Genomic DNA, 21,173 nt, shown 5'->3' on the forward strand with positions numbered 1-21,173 from the left:
TGTGAATTGCAGGACCCTGAAGTGCTGGCTGTTCAGCCAGGCTCAGCATCGTATTCTCTGACTACTATATGTACAGGCTTATGGAGTAGCAAGCGAGCCAGATGCTGTGCCTCCTTGAGCGTGCTCCTGCTGGCTCGGAGTTGTGAATGTTCTTCAGCCCTCTCACACGTAATAAAAGCTGGAAAGTAGTAAGGGAACAAGAAAAGGAGCAGTTCTCCTAGGCTGCTAATCAGATGGTGTAAAGCCTGTGTGGCAGGGAAGGATGTGGCCGGATGGAGAATGTTTCCTTTGGGTAAGTTCAGCTGGCTGTGCTGGCCTGTGTGGTGAATGTGGAGCAAGCTCTGCTCACCGCTTCTGCATCTCTTCCTGTCACCTTCCTAGAGCTGCCTTCAACTTCTGGAGGGCAGTTTGAGGCAGAAGGAGACTGGCTTGAAAACACTTGAAGGTGAGGGAGGTACCATTTTATATAGAAATTAAGATGTCTACCGAAGGGAGGCTTGTTCAGTGATGAGTTGTTCCTTGACTGCGAAGAGTAGAATTCCCAGCTTCACACAGTGCCCTCTCACTTACCCATAGGTAAGCTGTCCGGGAGGCTGGTGCCACTACAGCACCTTTTGTCCTTTGGCTACCATCTAGTTTTTAATGTGTATGAGATGATAGACAAAGAGGCAGAAATATCGAGATTTTTATTTTTTCTGAAATTTGAGGAACCAGAGGAACTATTAAAATAATAACGAAACTCATATTTGAGAGTTATCATCTAAAATGCCTGAACTATAGCAAAGCTTCTTCCTTGGTGCCTTTACACATAACTAGAAGGGAAGTAAAATGTAAGAACACAGCATTAGCTTTCATTAAGCTAATATTTTCATTAAGCTAATATTTTCATTAAGGACTTCTCAAATCTTTTCATGTAAACCCTTATTTTCAGATTACAAAACTCAGTCATAAATTCCCCTCTGTGCTGATGCCAGGCACTTAAGGTCTCAGACCATCAGCACTCTAGTCAATCAGCTCTCTGGTTAAAGCAGAGTCCTAAGATCTTCCTACATGTTCTAATTTGAATTTGTTTTGTTTTGTTTTGTTTTTTTCCCTTTAAGTCTCTTTGCTTTAAAATACATAGAGTGATTGAATGAAATTATTTGTGATGTGCACGCTCTGCAGGTTTGCAAATAAAATGCAAATGAACAGTGTATTTGATTTGGTTCTTTTTGCCTTACAGCAGATCTGATCCTGATGGGTGCTGAATACATTCAGCTTCTTGCTTTGAAGATGGTAGGGAAGCCTGTGTAGTAGGGGAAGAGGGTATATATGAGGTGTACGTCAGTACAGGGCTAGCACCAGAAAGCCATTGAGCAGCCACAAAACAAAAATGTCATGAGCAGGAAGAAAAGGATAATGTTTGAAGCCAGGCGAAAATCCATCCCAAGCCAGTGCTCGCATGTGTTCACAGCTAGAGATTAACCTTTACTTGCAGCAAATTCTTCTGTTTGCCTCCCTCAGAAGGTGTCTGAAGTGTCCCAAAAGAACAAGAGTCGTGTTCAAGAAGTTCAGTTGTCTTGCTAAGGAACTAAGAGTAAAATTGGTTTATCTAAAGGCAGAGCTTCACAGCGTTTGTATTTCCTTGTAATGCTTCATTTATGTTCGTCTTACATTGGTTACCGTTATCTCAAGGAGGCAGCTGTAGAGGATTCGCTGCCCTTCTGCCAGGTCTGCTCCCAAACATTTGGAATATGGATCAGCACAGTACCGCAGCAGTCAGCAGTGCTGCAGCTCCTGAGTATTTCACCTTCTGACACCTAGGCTATAATTGCTTTCTGATGACTCTGCAGATCTGACTTGGTTTGGCTCTCTACATTCATGTGCTCCAAAGAGATGATCTCTGGGCTGCCCTTCTGCTTCAAAGGAAGCTGGCAAGGGAGCATGACTTCTTCCCCACCTTTAACCATGAGATAAATTGATCTTACACCCACCTACAGCCTTTTGTCAAGCCTGCTTTAGTGAGAGTGCGCGTTGGGCCATAAATCAGGAGTTAGGCTTTGCTGCTGCACCGAGGGGCTCTGGCATCCTTCATTTCTCCTAAATTGCCAATACTCTTTCTGTGATTTATATCTTCCAGGAGTGAAAGTGTAGCGCATGCAGGAGGCATGCACAACATCTATTGCTTGTGAAGCCCGCTAAGTATCAAGGACCAAATCGTGCTTTAGATGCAGGAGTCAGAAGAGCCTGTTCTTTCCACTGGGAGCAGATACAACTCAAATGGCTTTGTCAAGTTACCCTAGAAAGGAAAACAGTGAGATCTAGTTATGCTGTATCCTAGCTCTTCCTCTCTTTCTCTCTTGTCTTTTCAAATCTTCGGAGCAAATGGAAACTGGGGACAGGACCCAAATGGATTTCAGTACATAAAGACTAAGCATACGTGGCCTTTAAGGAAGAAATGGAAAAGAATAACTTTTGAGTTTTCTAAATGTAAGTTATAACATTGGTAAAATGAATTTCCCATCACAGAGGAAAAATGCACCTTTTAGGAAAGGTCTGACAGAATACGGATGTACGAGGGAGGGAGCACTAAATGGAGAGCTGAGAAATATACAGACTTCAACAGATTTTCAGTGGTGTTAGCATGCAGTAACCATCAGTTATCACTTTTGCTTCTTTGTCAGCAGACGGGAGGCAGTTCTGCACTGTCTGTGTGATGAGCTCTCCATGCAAGACATGTTTGCTGTGCAGGCACTTTCGCCTCTTTGGAAGGCAGCTCTGCATGGCCTCTGTTGGTTTATGCAGGCAAACCTGCAGCTATTGTCAATGCTGTGTGAATGGGTGGCACAGACAGGGCATTCAGCTCTGTCCTGTCCACCTCAGCTCTTCATGGCTTCCTGCATCGCTGGAATTGGGCTAAAAGCAGCAATGTCTGCAAGCTTCAAGCCACGAGGCAGATTTCTCTTAATGTTACATCTTGGGGATTACATACTTTTGAACTGACTAAAATAAAAGGGCAGTGTTTATGTGAGGGATTATCCCTTCTGGTTGCCTGTGGCTACGTTTGACCTGTAAGTCCCCTCCCTGCTCTGTGCTCTGCGATGGGAAAGCATGCGGGACTCCAGGCTGTACACATTGCTGCCTGCCTCCCTGTTTGGTAAGCTGCTGCCACGTTACCACTCACATTAATGAGAAGAGAGCTCAAAACTGATGCTGTCTGAGCTGCTTTTGTTAAACTGGAACAAAGTGCAAATTGCTTCTTCCTGTTTCAAATTTTCTCCTCGTGTTATAGTCTTTGAGGATGAGTAGTTATTTGAAAAGGAAGAACACAAATCTGATTTCTGTTTACGTTCAGCACCCTGTATTAATGGCACAAATGGGCTTTAAAACGGCTATAAATGTCACATTTGCTAAGGGCTATTGGCAGTACTGTGAGATTTAATAGTAAAGGATTGGGAAATCTTCTGGAATCCCTGGAAATTTTGAAATGAAGTATTGTTTCAGTTTTTCTGAAAGTTTGTTTTATTTTTAGTTAAAATACATGTAAATGAAGTGAGGATGTTAGCTGACCATTACCACATGCTTTCCACCATAGCCCTTATAAATGCATTGTTTGTTTGGAGCAGCACACCACAGTGAAAAATTGGATCTCTGTTTTTCAAGACTGTTTTTCTGTCATCTATTACGAGCTGTAAATTCATTTACACTTTCAAATTAATTGAGAGCTCATGCCCAACAGAATAAATAAGATGTTTGACTCTTTAAAAACACACTTATCATCACTTCTACCTGCCTTAGAATCTGGATAGAGGTAAAAAAAAATAATGACTCAGGCTTCAGTACATTCATCTCATAATTATAGTCATTCGCTGGGCTGGAAGTGTTTAAGGAAATTAAATGTGCAAGTAACAGGCCTCATGACTATGCAACACAGTCTGAAATTTTCACATTGCAGTTTTAAAGCACGCGTGTTGGCTCACCATTCTCTGTGATCTACTTAGAAATCACTGTCACAACTTTTATTAACGTGCGTGGTAGAAAATAAAAGTATAATAATTTCAATCAGCTTAATCATTTTTAAGACATTGCTTTTATACTTTCTATTATCGTATGCAAAAGGGCAAAGTCAGTTCCACTTAATTTATTTCATATGTTGTTCCATCAGCATCGCAAATAGTTCATTGCTGCATCTCTCTCCAAATAATGAGTTCAAGGCATCTTTTCTTTTGCAGCACTTCATCTGCATGCTGCACACTTCATCTTGTGTAACTGTCTGATGAAGAAGGGAAGCAGGGAGCCCAGGGCTGCTACAAAGAAGAAGCGCCAATGGAAAAAATGCCTGACACAGGTGTTACAGGACAATGGGATATTTGGGAAGAACAAATAGAAAAGGAAGCAAGATGAATCTAATCAGCTGATGATTAAAGGAAAAACTCATTTAACTTCCTTCCCTTGTCAGAGTGCTGCACATGACCACAAGCATCCTGTCCTGGTGTAGGAAACTTCCTGACAGCCGTGAGATTCCCATAGAAGTGCTGGATGCAGTTCGTGAAGCTGTGTGCAGTTCTGCCCTCACGGGATTTGCTGGAGAAGACGTTAACAGGGTTTCACAAACCACTCATTAGCTAACCAATATACTTTTTAAAAGTCTAAAGAAATCTGAGGATTAACTGGAAGAGTACTAAGTGTGTCTTTAAACTCAATTTGATGTCTTCTGCACTTAAGCATGTGTTTCGCTGGGCTGACAGCACAGTGATCACATAAAATGCACCTACTCAGGAGCACACTCATTTCTTCTTCACCTATCAGTCATCTCCATCTGCAGATCATCTTCTCAACTAACCAAACACGATACCAATTTCCAAAGGAAATTCCCATGTGAAGTTCTGTTCAACTGCCTGTAGGCTTGGATGGTGTTCCTAAATACAGCAGTAACATCAGCTACATACGAAAGAAAGTTAGAAACATTTTGTAGCCCAATAAACTGCTGTAATTTTTCTAAGTGAAAATAAATAGAAGTTCAGAGGAAATAACTGTGTTGTGATTAGTTGTGACAAAGGTCATTTGCTCGTGAGTGGAAATTTCCTAATGTTTTCTTTATGTTAATTGTGAGGGCCACTTGTAATTGTTGGGTTTGGCACGTTGTATTTGCTCTGCTAGATCCCACCGTGTGAAGCAAAGAGCAGAAGAGGAGCTGAGCAGCATCACTTTGTGCTGCGTGGATCCCTTTCATGCTTGGGGATGTGCCAGGTCTGGGGCTCCTCCGTGACACTGAAAAAAACCCACAGTTATCAGGTAAGGGAGATTGAAAGCCTGTGAGCCACTGAAGTAAGGCAAATTAAGAAGTGAGTTATAAATCATACTGGCATTTCATGTAGCCATCATAGCCAAGTATCTTCTTTATGAAATCAAAGTGATGTAGTTTGTAATGGACTTTTTTTAAGATCCACTGAGTTTACTGTATGTTTCCCTATCCTGTTTCTCTGTAGACAGCAGAGATACCTAAATTCAACTGGCCACAGCTTTAGGGAATGTTCTGCAATGGAACAGTGCACTTGAACTATGCAGGAAAGTCAGTCTTTTGACATGAACAAATGAAGGTGTACAGCTGGAACTGGTAAATCTTGGGTGGTGTGAAATTCACAGCAGTGCCATGGGTGGGCATTACAGCGACATAACAGGGAACGTGGATGTTTTCCATCTAAAAGCTTTCCCATAAAATATGTCTAAATATTCACGTGGGAGTAAGGGACAAAATACAGATCCCTGAGAAGCCCATGACAATATGTACAATGATTTCAGTGAAGTTAGGATTCTGCCTTGCAGGATTACTCATGTGCCTAGAGATAAATCCTCACACCAATACTTGCAGACCCAAGGCTTGTGGCTGTGTTTTCCATGCAGCTGGGTGTTTCTGGTTGCCACTGACATCAGAAGCACCTGCATGGGGCTCTGCTGCTGAAAGTGGAGGCTTTTCTCTGCTGAGTTCCCTTGTCAGCCCAGGGCTGAGTAGTCCTGGCTGCCCCATGGATATGGAAGGTAATCATAGAATGGCCTGGGTTGAAAAGGACCACAAGTGATCACCTAGTTTCAACCCCCCTGCTACGTGCAGGGTCGCCAGCCACCAGACCAGGCTGCCCAGAGCCTTGCTTTGAATGCCTCCAGGGATGGGGCATCCACAACCTCCTCGGGCAACCTGTTCCAGTGTGTCACCACCTTCTGTGTGAAAAACTTCCTCCTAATATCTAACCTAAACCTTCCCTGTCTCAGTTTAAAACCACTCCCCGTTGTCCTATCACTGTCCACCCTCATTAACAGCCATTCCCCCTCCTGTTTACACATTTCCTTCAAATACTGGAAGGCCACTATGAGGTCTCCCCAGAGCCTTCTCTTTTCCAAGTTAACCAAGCCCAGTTCTCTCAAGCTTTCCTCATAAGAGAGGTGCTCCAGCCCCCAGTGATTAAACACTACTGCCTTCACTTAACATGGGGGTGGTGATTCTCATGTTCCACAGCTGTTTGCTTTTGATTGTGCTAGTGTACAGCTGGTTAAAAGCCAGGAAAACTGTAAACAATTTAGAGAAACTGTTCTCCTATGTTGTAGTAAGTTTCTGAGGTGGTTTGCTGTTGTTACTGTTTTTAAATATGTAAACTGTTCCTCATATGCCATTGGAGGTACAGCAGTATAAGCTTTTGACAACATTATTCATTGCTTTTTTGGTAACTACATTTCTGCATGTTCAAAGTGCTGCAGGAACACTCATTCTTTTGTTTTCCTTTTTTTAATTATCAGGTTCTCTGGAGCAGTGCTTGTTACATTTTAAAACATAATAATACACATGAATCCGAATTATATGAATAATTCAGAGAGTAAACAATTATGCATAGATGCTTTAAGTAAAGTTCTTTATGCTACTGTCCCATTAGCACACAAATACTATGCTGGAAAGCTGTGAAGATTTTTATCTCAATGAAGTACTCGCTGCACCTTTTTAAGGAGAACAGTCCCATTAGCGTCACAATTCTTGTGAGCAGGAAAAGCAACAAATGCAAAAACAACCCCACGCTTTTCAATACGAACTTGTAATAAAAATGAAATATGCAGAGTACATTGTCTTAACAAAGTCAGTGGTATTACTCAAATGGTTAAAGTTAAGCTTATTCTTATGTGCATGTTTCATTTGCATCCTGAACGAAAAAGAATTTGCAGAGTCAATTGCAACTGATGCTCCCTGGAGCTCCAGACTGCCATGTTCCAGCACTTGTGAAAGTGGCTGCACTCAGGTCAACGCGGTCAACCTGAAAATGCAAAGCACTTCATCAAATTCTTCCAAGTGACAGCATGCTTTTTAAGGCAAAACTTAATGAGATAAGGGAAACAGATTGGTTTCTACACAGGAATTTTAGGAGGAAATGTTTGAATTTCTGTTTGTAACAAATATTAAGAGTAGATGAAAATGGGAGTAAGGTGAGATGGTGAATAAAACAGTTTCCAGTACTGATTTTGATCACATAATAATATTGAGACACAGGTTCTCAGGACCTGCGGGTAACTATCTCCTGCTAAATGTCCAACAGTCTCCTGAAATGGTTGGGTTGTTTTCAGCCCTGTTATAAACTGACAAAAGAACTCCTATTTCTCATAGCACCAATTTCTATATCTGTATGGATACTGATAGATTTGTGAGTAACTTATTTACTAGCTTAAAAAAGTCGTGATTGCGATAGAAATGTAAGATCATTGAATACAAATTAATAATTGCCCTGAATTTTATTATAAGATGGGAAAATTAAGTATTCGGATCAAAATTGTTTTTCATACTTCTAATTCTGCAAGAAGTCATTGGAAGTCAAGAAGCAGACATCCAATAAATATTTATACTTGTCTTTATTTGCATTCATGTGATCTGGGAAAAATAAGCAGCATAAAATTAAGCACATACACGTACATTTTAAGAAATAACTTCTCTGCTTCATTAGAGCTATCAGAGGGCTGCTTTGGGTCTTTGGTTAGGCTTTTCCCCTATCATTTTATACTTATTATGCATAATATTTTGCTTATAAAATTACTCAGAACTTGCAGGTTAAAAACAGTGCTATAGGAATGGAGCCCAGAGTTCAGGTCATAGATTGGCTGTCAAGTTGTCTACCATTCCTCCTTTCTTTCTAATGGGATAAGGTCAGTGAGAAGGGCCAATTTTTTCTTTCCTCACAATATATGGGGTAATGATACAGGGAAATATACTGTATGGTAGAGATGATCCACAGTGGTCTGAAATCAGACTTTGAAATGAACTCTGAGTCTCAGAATGCAGATGTGACATCAGTTAGATTCATAGGGAGACACAAGTGAAGATATTCTCTTCAGGTCCACCTGTAAAGTCTGATATCCAAGGTGTTTAGGTAGTGAAAGAAATAAGTTTATTTCTTAATTATTAATTATTTCTATTCCCTAGAAATAATTAAAATCAGTTAGCTTCTCTCAAAGAGTTACAGTTATTGCTTGTGGGATGCAAGGCACAAAAGCTGCTAAGCTGTCCAAATCATTACAGTCCAATTCATACCTGAGATGACTGATAGGAGAAAGAAACCCATCAAGTCAGGCTGTTATGTTTTAGGACATATTTGGCTTGGAACATTTTTGAGTCACTCATGTACGGTCCCTTGAGTACAGACAGCCAAAGATTTATGCTTCTGTGATGCCATGAGTTCCTCTACAAGGCAGAGACTGGAGCCATTAGTAGGTCAGAGTCCAGAAGCTCAGCTGGCAAACAAACAAGAAAACTAAATTCAGTAAGAAGAAAATATGCTTGAATGAGAACTCAGACACCTGAAGAAGGACTCCAGATGTTTGAAAAAGGTTTAAAAAAAGCAATTGGGGAAGATGCTATGATAGAGGGAAGACCGTAGAAAACAAGTTCTCCCACAGGTAATTATAACACAAAAGACTAATATTTCAATTCGCAAAGAAGAAGAAGAGCAAAGAAGAGCTCTTCATATTTTTGATGGAAGGATAGAAGCCATTTTCATGAAAGACAAACTCTGTGGAATCAAAAAGGAGAAAGTTATACTAAGATAAGGAATTAGCTTACAGGGGAGCTGTACTGCAGAGCTCAAGAAGTGAGAAGTAATGGTAGGAAAACAACAGCAGAGAGAGACCTGTGCAAGGAAGTTGGAGGAAAAAGGAGAACACGGAGACTATGGAGGTTAACAAAATCAAGCAAATCAATGGAAAATTAAGGAAACAATAACTTCAGTGTGACACAATTAAGAACAGAGAAGCATAGGGAAAATTCAGAAGTGTAAAAAAGATTGTGCTGCCTTTTCATCAAGGAGGAGGATGGCAAGGGATACATTCCAGAGGAGAAGGGCTCTGGCACAGGCAGCTATCCATGCTCTGCCAGAGAAATTGGTGAGAAAGTACACCTGGCACATTATGGTGAAGTTAACCTCTATATGGGATGGTGAGCGTGCACAGTTTGAAAGTTCCAATTCATAAGAAAATCTTCCAATCACAGAACTCTCCTATATCAGTTAGTGAAAAATGCTTTTCATACTGACAGTAAATAACAGGGGTCTGCTTTGGAAACAAATTGACTTGGATTTTCTTTTTCATAGAGAAATATGTAGGGCAACCTACCCCTACATGCAGTCTCTGTTTTACTGGACTATGACTACTAAAAGACGCATTCAACAATTAGGCAGTGCCAGAATAAGGCTGATCTCTAAATGTGACTCCTAAATGTGTCAGTATGTAGAAATGGTAAGTCCATGCTGATGTTAATGATGTGCTTCATTTACATAGGACTTGTACAATACATGGGCTGGACAGTGCTCACTGAGGGGCTATTAATTATGTTAATATTAACTGCACACCATAAGACTTTCTTCCTTATTTAGTGCATACAGTTCCATCCCTGCTCTGAATCCAAAACATCGTCATTCCTTCCACATGCTATTTAGAATCATGGAGTCATAGAATATCCCAAGCTGGGAGGGACCTGTAAGGATAGAGTCCAGCTCTTGGCTCCATGGTCTGCCTGTTTTCTTCATACAATCTCTGCAGGGAGTTTAGCTGCTGAAAAACTGAAATACACCATTGTGAGCTGCACCTTGCAAGGCTTTGTGAGTAGGTAGACTTTTTTCGTAAGATCAACGGAAGCAATGCTTCTGACATGAGGAACAAGTTCACTTCCATTTGGCAGTCTCTATTACAAAGCATTTAAGGGTAAATTTTCCCTTTAATCTCAACCTTGGAAATCATGAATTTTCTTTGAGATGTTCACAAACACACACACATAAAGAAATGTAGTATGAATGCTTGCTCTACAGTGTTTCCTCTTTTGCAGCCGATATTTGATAAAATGATGAGTAGGGACAGAGAGACTAACAGGGACATGTGTTGCTGGTTATACTACTTGGACACAACCTCCTCTTCAACTGCCCCTCTTATTACTAAGGTTGCCCAGAACTTCCCAATGTATTTTTTTTAAATTAGGTTTTACTTCAGCAGCTTTTTCAGTTCAAGATGAAATGTTCTATTCCATGGAACAGGCTGCTCAGAGGCTGTGGAGTCACACTGTCCATGGACTTGATCAAGAAGCACATGTATGTGGCACTGAGAGACACATGGTGGGGGTGGCTTGGTGGATAGACTGAATGATCTTAGTGTTTTTTTCCAACCTTCATGATTCTGTGATTCTAGGAGTTTGCCTCAAACTGAGTTGAGTGAGACCTGTGGTGTTTGCCATTCTTGGGAATGTGACTGAAAAAAAAAATATGGAGGTTTGCACTATCACTGAAATTACAGAATCCTACAGCCCAGGAAAGGGAATTTCCACTCTGTTTTCAAAGATTGGCTATTGTGTAATATGCTTATATGCAGGCATGTATTCCCCAGCAAGTTTATTCAGCAGAGCTTGTAAATTCTCCAAAGATGCTTCTGCCAGTGAGCATGCTTCCATTCCCTTACAGATCTTCTACATGTTAACATGGGCTTTAATTAAACACACCATGTTTGGCCTGGAGCAACAGAAGGGGAATTTGACTAAGCTTGTAACTGCTGCTCCCAGACAGTGGAACTATTTCAGCGTAATTTTAGGGCTCCTTTTCCACTTTCCCTTGGGCATCGTGGAGGAGTAAAATCTCTGATGAAAATGCAGAAAGTGGAAGAAAAAAATGAGGGGAATGCAAAGGAGTCAACAAAATCAAGAGTTCTGGCAAGATTAAGACTGAGTGAGGAAATTAAAATGGGTTGGGAATTGGAAAAGGTGCCCTGGCACTGGCTGCACAAGAAGAGCAGGACTGTGAACCAGTTTGCTAGGTGGAATTGAACACAGAGGTAAAGAGGAATGAGAAAAACATTTTGTATGAATGAACTGAAGCTGGGATTCTGCGAGGCTAATGCAGAAGACAAGCTGGAGTACAAAGGGTAAATTGGAACAAGCTGAGAAAAGACTGAGAACAATACCTTTAGCAAGCATATGCAGAAGTAATTCGGAAATCATGTGCAGCAGCTCATGTAACGCAATGCTGGACACCAAGTGAAGTATCCTTTCTGGTTGGCTTCTGAACAGCAGACAGATAGCCACAAAGTGTACACGAAAAACTTCTTGCAGCACAGCATGGACTTGCAGCAACACATTTCCTAATATCCTCCAGGTCCTTCCAATAATTTGAATGTCAATCTAATACTCATCCTTCTGAGATCTTGTTTATCCCTTCTTGGTTCCAAGGTTCTTCAGTCTGCTTTTCTCACAAATATCCCACCACTGAGGCTGGCTTCTCTAGTCATCACCGTGTTAATCTATGCATACATCACACATACTGTTTGTCTTTCCTAACGTTAGCATGCATCTGATCTCATTCTACACATCCACTTACTTGTGGGGGCTTCGTAATACACTAATAACAGGGATGGTAGAGGATGGAAGTAGGAAGCTGGTCTCCTGTTTCCACTGCAGACTGATGGTGTTGACTCCCTGCAACTGTAGGGAAGCAGACGGTGCTGGATGCTATGGATGCTGGGTAAAGAGTCAGGTGTGGAAAACTAGCAGCAGTTGGGCAAACAGCTGGAATCAGCAAAGTACATCCTGCCCTCACCAAAAACTGGGAGGAAAAAAAACCTCCTTCACACCAATGTAACATAAAGAGGCAGGTGTTCTTTATTGCAGTGCTGGATACACAGGGATCGCTCCACATAATGTGCATAGCTTGCTTTCAGGTGGTAGCTATACATATACAATTAAGCTATGCATATGTATTAGATTTCTGAGAACAATCATACATAATTGTATTGTTTCCAAGAAGTTCTTTGCATATTTCTCCGCCCCTCTGTGATGGATTGCTGGTGTCATGAGTCTCTCTTGGTGGTCCTAAGGACCCCTTTCCATATTTTTCCTCAGTTGTCCTTTGGTTACCTGTTCCTTCAAGCATGTGCATGGCCGAGTTGGCAGGGATGACTTGTTTTTTTCTTACTTCTGTCTCACAGCTCTTGACCACATACTTCCTGTGTCTTAATGATAGGTCTGTATTTACATCCAGGATGTCCCACCTGCAGCTGAAGCAGTGCTAGCAAAGGTTGCCTTATAAAGTTTACAGGTTACAAATACTGGCTCTAAGTTTCCTTGGTTGCTCAACGTAACATGCAAAGCTGGGCAGAAGTGCTGAGTCCGGGGTGCAGGAGTGGGAATTGGAAGGCAAGAAATATGACAGTGGGATAAACCAGTGGGACTGGGAAAAATAGGGCAGTCCTGATCGGAGGAGATAAGCAGAATCAGTCGAACATGAATAAATGATCAGAATGTTCTTCTTCAGCCCCTTCAGATGCTGGAGAGAAACACAAATCCCAGAGCTGGGAGTGCTGAGAGCCCAGGACTGCGCGGCTATGATCTGTGTGTGGCCAGACTGTGATTTTCTGTGATCATCTACTTAAATATGGTCTCATAATGGATCTGTAAAATGCAGTTATACTAATTAATGTAAGCTGCTCTTAATCCCAGCATTTCCTAACTTTGATGTGCTTGACCTTAGAACATTAATAATATTCTTTAAAGTACTCTGGAGACTACACACATATACTATACATGTACAAATAGCATCAGTCTGAAGTACTTGTTCTGCATTTGTTTCAAAATGAAGTTAATTTGATTTTAAATACGGATTTGGCTTCTGTGAGTCCTCCTTTCATTTTTTCCTCTTTTACAGAATTCCTTAAAATTGCACTATACAGCAGTTTGCTGGCTGTAACTAGGATTTATAGAATATTCCCAGGTTTCTTCACATTAATTATAACTTATTGTTAATATGTGTTAATTGGTCAGTCATTTTATCATTATTTTGAACGGACCCATCGGTGTTAGCTCTGAACAAACCCACACAAAGAACAGAAATCGATATGAAGGACTTTCAGTGCATGTTGCTGCTCCTAGAAGGACATATGAGCCTTGCTTTGTTAGGTATTGCCATGGGTCCAACTCAAGTCAATGGCAAGCAGTCAAGCAGGGGTGCAAATTTCTGTAAGAACAATATTCTGTGTTGTCTGCTGCTGGCATTGCACCAGAAGAAGGCTGAATTTCAAAATGTTTCAGTGATCTGAACAGTGAACTTATGGATAATTTGAGACAACCTGTGTTTTATTCACTGGCATTTCTTCATAGTCTTCATGCAAACTGGTCTGCTACCATAGCTGACATCATTCTGTGAGTGAAGACTCTTAAGAAAAATGGTTTTTCAGACTTGTGATTAAAGCAGAAATGACAACATGGTGGATGCTACAGCTTGTCTTGGGCTGCCAAATACAATTCTGTGCTATTCTATGAACTCCATCACCTGAACCATTAATCATTTGCCTGTTGTTTTTTTTTTTCTTCTTTGAAAGGTAGTCTTGCTATGATCCTTCTCCTGTGGTTCTCTCATCTATTCTGTGTACCATGTGAGCACCTTTTGTGTCCTGTAAAACCTCTCTTTGCAATCTTTCCTTCCTGATGCATTTTTCTCTTTCAAAATGTCTTTATTTTCCTGGGCTGTCGCAAAAGAGGGGTGGCCAGCAGGATGAGGGAGGGGATTGTCCTCTGCTCTGACTTTTTAAATGGGCTGATAGTGATAGGACAATGAGAGAGATGGCTCTAAACGAAAAGAAGGGGAATTTAGATTAGATGTTAGGCAGAAATTCTTTACTCGGAGGGCGGTGAGGTGCTGGCACAGCTGCCCATAGAATCTGTGGTGCCCCATTCCTGGAGGCACTCAAGGCCAGGCTGGATGGGGCCCTGGGCAGCCGGAGCTGCTGGGTGGCAGCCCTGCCCATGGCAGGGGGTTGGGGCTGGGTGGGCTTTGAGGCCCTTCCAACCTGAACCATTCCATGATTCTGCAATTTTGTGATTCTGTTGTTACCTTTTCCTGTGAGTTCTGTTACTGCTCTTGTGGTAATGGTCACAAAGAGAAAAACAGGAAACGCAATTCCAGCTTAATCCTCTGGTCTTCGGAAGGTGTGTTTTCTCCTTTGATGCCTTGTGCAGCACTGATGACATTGCTAGAGGTTATCAGAAGTTTGCATGTGATTACTTCATTATCTGTATTCATGGGACTTACGTGCATTGCTAGCTATTAAGTGGTTTAGTTTGCATTTGTACAGGGCATACACATCTTTTCATAGAACCATCATAAACTGGAAGGGTTGGAAGAGACCCATAAGGACCATCGAGTCTAACTCCTGGCTCCACACAGCACCACCCAAAATCCAAACCCTACGTCTGAAAGCAATGGCCAAACACTCCCTGAACTCTACCAAGCCTGATGCCACAACCACGTTTTGTTACTTGAAATCAAGCTTGTAAACGGATCTTTATCGGCCTGGGAGACCCCTTTTTGCTTTCACTAGGCATGGGCCAACGCTTTATTGTTTCCCACGGCCACCAGAACGCATCGGTGCAAATGTGTGACCGGACACAGGGCCTGCACCCCGCACCCTGACCTTGACGCGGGGATGCCGCGCCCGCCCCGCCCCTCGCACACCCAGCCCGGCGACCGCCCCCCCCCCCCCCGCCCCGACTAACGGTGGCCACCCTCCCCGCATCACGTGACGCCTGGCGGTGAGGCGCCGCCTCCCATTGGCAGCGGGCGGTGACCTCAGCGACGAGACGCGTCCCGCAGCGCGGCCTCGCCCACCTCCGTGCCCGGCGGCGCACAGCGCTATATAAGGCGGGGGGCGGGCGGCGGGGCGGGCCTGAGCGTGTGCGGGCACCGAGGTGAGCGGGAGGGGGAGCGAGGGGCCGGCCGCGGCACCGGGTGCGGGCGGTGGTGGTCGTCGTGAACTTGCGGTGCTCGGACGGGAAGGACCCCGCCGCCGGTACCCTCCTCATCCTTCTCCCTGTACCCGGGTGGGGGCGAGGGGTGCTGGTCGCCCGCGGGGGCTGGAGCTCCTCGTTCTACCGCCGGTCTGCGGGGCGGGCGCCGCAGGGCGGCGGCGGTGCGGCGTCACGGTCGGGGAGCGGAGCGCGGAGCATCCCCGCAAAGCGGCCGCGCTCAAGGTGAAAGCCGGCCCCTCCCTCTCCGCCTCGCCTCGAGCCGCTGCCGCCACGCGGGTGGCTGCGGGATGCGGGCGGGGCCGCTTCCTCGCGAGGGGCAGCGCCGGTGTAGGTGGGCGTGCGGCTGCACCGCCGTGTTACGCAGCTTTTTGCCTTTTCGCTCTTTTCCGTCGGGAGCTTCTAAGGCTGCGGCGCCGCTTGGATTGCGGCGAAGGTCAGGGAGGGGTAAAAGCGTTTTAATGGGATGGGAGAGCCGGGCACGGCACGCAGGTGCGCGCTTGCCGCTGTTCCCTGCGGGCACTGCGTGCGGCAAGGCAGCCCGGTGTTCATCGGGCATTTGGGCTTCTAGAAGCGTGCCTTCTGCTGCCGGGTCTGTGTGTGTGTGTGTGTGTGTGTGTGTGTGTCTGTGTGTGTGTGAAGCGTTTCTGCTGTCTGGGTGGACCACGCGAAGTTTGCCTCGCTCTGAAATCCCTGATGCAGATATTCGGAGAGGGAGGGAGGAGAGGGCAAGGCAGGGAACGCGTCCTTACCAAGGCTCTGTGCTGCGGCTCCGTGTTTCTCTGTCAAAGCGTGATAAGGTGTAACTTGAGAAAAGAGAGCTAAACAAGCGCAGTTCCCTTGCAGCTCCATCCTTTTCAATGGTGCAGCTTTCCCAAGCCCCTTTCCGTTGCCCATCCTCACCTTCAGGCCGGTCGGAGGAGGGGGAGGAGAAGAGTATGAAGGCAGCCAAGCAGCAGGTGACCCCGGCCGGGGACAACCAGCCCTCTGCCAGCCCGCTGCAGGCCGCGCTGAACTCGGCGGCCTCTCCTTCCCAGGCGTACGAGACCTACATCGACAATGGGCTCATCTGCCTCAAACACAAGATCAGGAATATCGAGAAGAAGAAGGTAACGTGTCTTCCTGCTGGGGTGGCACTCTGCTAAATGGCTGACGGGAGGACTTTTTAGTATAAGGGCGTGTGTGTAATAATCCAGGGCTTCTTAAAACATCAGTGTTCTGCGCCTTTCATGAGTTTTGTTTTGTTACTGCATAGTGGGGGAAAAAAGTGTTCTTTATTCTTGTGATGGGGCTGCTCGCATTTGATGTGATGCGAGCACAGCGCTGTTTCGTAGAAGCAGGGGTGTAGCAACTCAGAAGCTGCTCTGTGGTAATTAATTCAGAGGTAAGTGACTGCTGGTCAGCGTTGGGGTGCTTCTCTGACAGGCTGAGTTCAGAACAGACTTAGAGCTGTTCTGATGTAGTTCAATGCCTTTAAAAAAAAAAAGTCTGTATTTCTATTGATTGTATGCATCTAATACTAGGATGTAGGGATATAAGTAAGAACATGAGCAGTCTTTGCTCTGGCTAAAGCAATGTCAAATCATGTTAACTATGTACTGCCATATACGTGGATCGACTGCTATATTTTATATATAGACAAATGTTGTTCAGCAGGAGGCTCCTATGCTGAGAGATGCCAAAGCCTGCTTTTTTTTGAGTTGGAGCTGTGCCTTTTTTCCAGGGAATACAGTTAATGAGTATTGATGCTATACATCTAAAACATTGCAGCTGTAGCCACTCAAGCTTTTGTGTTCTAGGACTTCTCCACTGATTGCTTGGTAACTGAAAGTTATATCTGTGTGATTATAAATCAAGATAATGTTGTTTTCTACAGAACTAAAGAAACTGCTGCTGTGACTCTATAAATGTGTTCAAAAAAAGAAAAAAGACTATGCATCACCGTTTTAGGGTGAGAAGGGGGTTTAGATAAGGCTATGTGACTATGGAAATTGATTCTCCTGCAGATGTTCAAGTATTACTGCTGTCTCTTATGTCATGCATTATGCTGCATTTCTGAATAATCTCAGATAAGCATGTTGTCTTTGTGATTAAGCAACTGCATTTATTCTATCTTGGCCAAGGAAGTCTATTGTGAGCTTCTCCAGTATTTTTATTTGTTTCAGGTTAGCACGTTACAATATGGCCTCACTAGCAAATGAAAGTGACTTGCTAGAATGAGTAGGAAGTATTCCTGTCCTAGATACTGTGTTAGTAAAACCTATTTGGGCAGATAAATGAAATAATGTTCAATTTCATGGCGGTGTATGTTTCATTTTTCCCGTGGTTAAGGATACTTGCAATACCTAGTAATTTATTTTTACATAGTTCATTTCAGCTGTTAGAAACTATTTACTTAAGTGCATTAGAAAACTTTATTTGAATGTAGTAGTCCATTTTCTTAGGAAATAGTGCAATAAAATCCTGATTGCCTTAGATTCTGATACACATACAGTAGAAAATTAAGTAGGACTATTCCAGGATAGAATAACTAAATGTGACATTGGCTTGGAAAAATGAAAAGACACAATACTTTGAAATGAAGATGGTGAATATGTTTGGAGCCTCTTAAAGATCTAAGGTCAATGTATTATTTCTTAAATGAAACAAAGGCAGTAGGGAAAAAAGATAAAAGGTATGAATGGGGATAAAAGGGAACGAGGCAGCCCTGGAGACTGAGTTTGCAAAATCAAAGGAACAGCTAAATCTGTGTTCTCTACTCCTGAAAGTTAAAGGAGGTAGTAAAATTACTGTTTTGCTGCAGTATGCAGATTTAAAGAGAATACTTCACTCATTCTAAACATTAGAAATAAGTATAAAAACTGACTTTAAATTTTCCTGTAGCTCAAACTAGAAGACTACAAAGATCGACTGAAGAAGGGAGAGGCCCTCAATCAAGACCAGTTGGTAAGCTTGCATTGTGTGGGAGTGGATGGATTTGATTGAAAGATGCAGTGATGTAACTTTGCAGAAGAAATGCTTGTGGACTTTCATTGTTTGTTGTTTGTTGTTTGTTTTTTTTTTTGCCAAACAAAATGGGCAAGTTGGTAATAAAGCTGAATGGGTAAGCTTTAGCCTTCATGTGTACAGAAGGTCTTAAAATTGCTCTGTAGTCTTTCAAATTCAGTGTTCCTCAATATCTCATGATGAAGTATCCACATCTAATATGTTTGTGGTGTTGCCACATTAGAACACAGACCTCAACTCTTCTAGGCTAGCTAATCCTCAGTACTTCATTAGTAGATGTTAGCTGAAATACGTTAGCTCTAAGACCACTAGAGTTTTGAATGCTGGGATGCGAGACTGCTAATCAGCAAGTGTGAAGTTAGCTTCAACTCTCTTGGTGTTAAAACTGGTTCTGGCTTTTTTGTCTTGGACTTCATGTTTTCTGAAATGAAAAACCATTATATACATACATGTAGTTCTCTATAACATGAAAGCTGTTGCTGAGTGGTGAGGTGCCACACAATTGAAGGGGTTTATTGCTCTGATTACTGAGCAGTTGCGTGTTTTAAAGTGTGCTTCAGAGATGTGTTAAGAGCATTTCTGTAACAAAGGGCACTGGCTATTCAGTGTTTGTGCTGACTCTCATAATGGGCTAGCTGGAAAAAGAATCCATTGGCTATTAGCTTCATCACAGTGCAGCAATATGGGAACACAAATGTATCTGTACTTGTAATCCTTTGTAAAGGATGACTAATCATGAAGGAGACGAGAGGAAATAACTGTCTGCTTAAAAGTAGACAAGACCTGTTGGAGCAAACAATCATTTAATACTTTTCTATGGAATCTGATGTCTCTTGCCTTCTTAAGCACAGAAGCAAATTAATTAAATCTCATGTGAAGTGAGATTACCTTTTATTTCAACACTCCACTTGGAAATGGATGGGGAAAGAGCATTCTCTTTTATTAAGATCCCAAGTGTTAAACTATCAGTTGTCTTCTGTTGCTGATAGATTATTGAGCAGTATTTTCCTTTAAGTTGTTAATCTGGAACATGCTGCAGAGCTACTCCTTAATGTGACTGGTTGTTTTTTTTTTTTTTTTTTTTTTTTGCTTGGTCTGTGCTTTGGAATATGAAAAAACAACAGGAGAAAGTGGAAATTACAAAGTATGGTCTAAAGAGATAGGGGATTCTGTAGGTGTTTTGTTTGATGAATGCACCCAGCTGCACTGGCTTTGGAAAACGTGTAGGCGATGAACTTTGTAACTGGCTTTCACTATTCCAGCTGAGCTTAACTTCAGTATTTAGTGACTGTTAGGTGTTCAGTATAGTTAGTATACTTACCAGAGTTTGGAGTGTCTCAGGCTTTTAAAACAGAATAAGATTCCATCTTGATAGTGAACTGACTCGGTAATTAAACTTCAGATGGCTGCTCTAGAAGTGCTCAATATGTAACTGCTCTGATCAAGTCCTTATTTCAGGTACTCCATTAAGGTACAGAAAAACTGCATTTTTACACTTCAATTGTGAATTACTGATGTATATACAACTACCAGGATCTGGTGCTTGAAACTAAAACAGAGGTTAATAAAGTTTCTGAAATAAAGCTTAACTGGACGTAATACAGAAGAGCTCTGAAGCACCTTGCCAACTCTATATTTTTCATTGTTTTTCACACAAATACACGTGTAGTGATGAGCACTTTGAATGAAATTAATTGCTCGTGGTGTGTGAGCAATGATATGAGCAATTAGTGTGCTTACTTTAGGAAAAAAATTTCAAAAATAAGGAGCTCACAGCAAGTTTACTGTCTCCTTTGGCAATACTGTTCTGGCCTGCTGTGGCTCAGCTGATTATTCCTTACTGTCAGACCAGGAGCTAACTCTTACTCAAACATGAATGTTTCTGTTAATGGATGTTAATAACAGCTGTGTGACAAAAGGAAGCTATTGCTTTTTCCTAGGTTGTCAATCAGACAAATGGAATAACATAAACTGTAATTGCTTTTCAGTTTCTTAGGAGCACAGCTAATTTGCAAATTCCAAATGTTATTGGGACAGTAGGTGAAGCTTTACCACTGCAGTGATAAAGCACATGTGTCAACATTACTACATTGGAAGAGCTTTATGTTGTGTTAGAAATGGCCTGTCGGTCTAACTTTGATATCTCACACTCAGCTTGGTTTATATTCATAATAAAGCACATGTGCTGAAGTTAAATTTAACTTCTTACTTCCTGAGTGTTCCTTATGTTAAGTGGGTATGCGCAGCATATCTGAACTACAGCATTTTGCTATCTTCAGACTTCAAGGAGAACTTAAAAATGAATTTACTTCTCAGTGGAAAAGGGAAGGAATTCATAATGTATATAAATAAAAATGTAATTAAGAATTTACATTCTTTTTGAAGTTGATGGAGTAAGATGTGTTAAAGCCATTAATGAAGTCAGAAACACTGCTTTACTTGTAGGAATAAAATTTGCAAGACTTCAGTAAAAAATGGCTTGCCCTCCATACCATTAACTTCTGAAAGCTTTTATGAATTACCTATAAAGGTGTTTCAGCTAAGCATCAGGCTAAAGGCTCAGTACTAAACTTGTCTTCTGTAATTCTTTCAAGCTTTCATGTTAGTATCTGACGATAAATAGCTGTTTTTATCTGATTGTTGAGACTTGCAGAAACAAAAAGGAAAATGGAAAATAAGAGATTTAAGCTTTCCTGTTTCAGCATTAGCATACCAAGCATTGCATAAGGTATTGCATGGAAAATGCATCTCAGGTGGTTATTGATAGACAATGTAAGTTGTTACAAGTTAGTGTCAAAGAAGAACCTACAGATTACTTAGCTCTGCAGTGGGATAAAGTAAAATAGGTTTGAGATGCAACCAGTAGTCTTAAGTATTAAATGTACTT

At 42.2% G+C, this 21,173-nt stretch overlaps 1 protein-coding gene across 10 annotated transcripts in view; it reads left to right on the forward strand.

Moving 5' to 3' along the window:
* The first annotated feature begins 15,085 nt into the window (after positions 1 to 15,085).
* CAPRIN2 (caprin family member 2) overlaps positions 15,086 to 21,173 on the forward strand; it is a 31,948-nt gene continuing 25,860 nt past the window's right edge. For 4 of the 10 annotated variants that reach the window (XM_085229482.1, XM_085229495.1, XM_085229539.1 and 1 more), the window contains exons 1-3: positions 15,086 to 15,223; positions 16,127 to 16,389; positions 18,164 to 18,226. In XM_085229482.1, the coding sequence (XP_085085608.1) occupies positions 16,141 to 16,389; positions 18,164 to 18,226 (312 nt within the window). In that variant the 5' untranslated portion in view covers positions 15,086 to 15,223; positions 16,127 to 16,140. Of the gene's footprint in view, positions 15,325 to 15,366; positions 15,506 to 15,637; positions 15,717 to 16,126; positions 16,390 to 18,163; positions 18,227 to 21,173 lie in introns of those variants that run through there. The other 6 variants (XM_085229504.1, XM_085229492.1, XM_085229511.1 and 3 more) reach the window with 6 other exon arrangements.

The sequence above is a fragment of the Meleagris gallopavo genome, chromosome 1, assembly GCF_905368555.1.
Source record: "Meleagris gallopavo chromosome 1, MGAL_WU_HG_1.1, whole genome shotgun sequence".
Taxonomy (NCBI): Eukaryota; Metazoa; Chordata; class Aves; order Galliformes; family Phasianidae; genus Meleagris; species Meleagris gallopavo.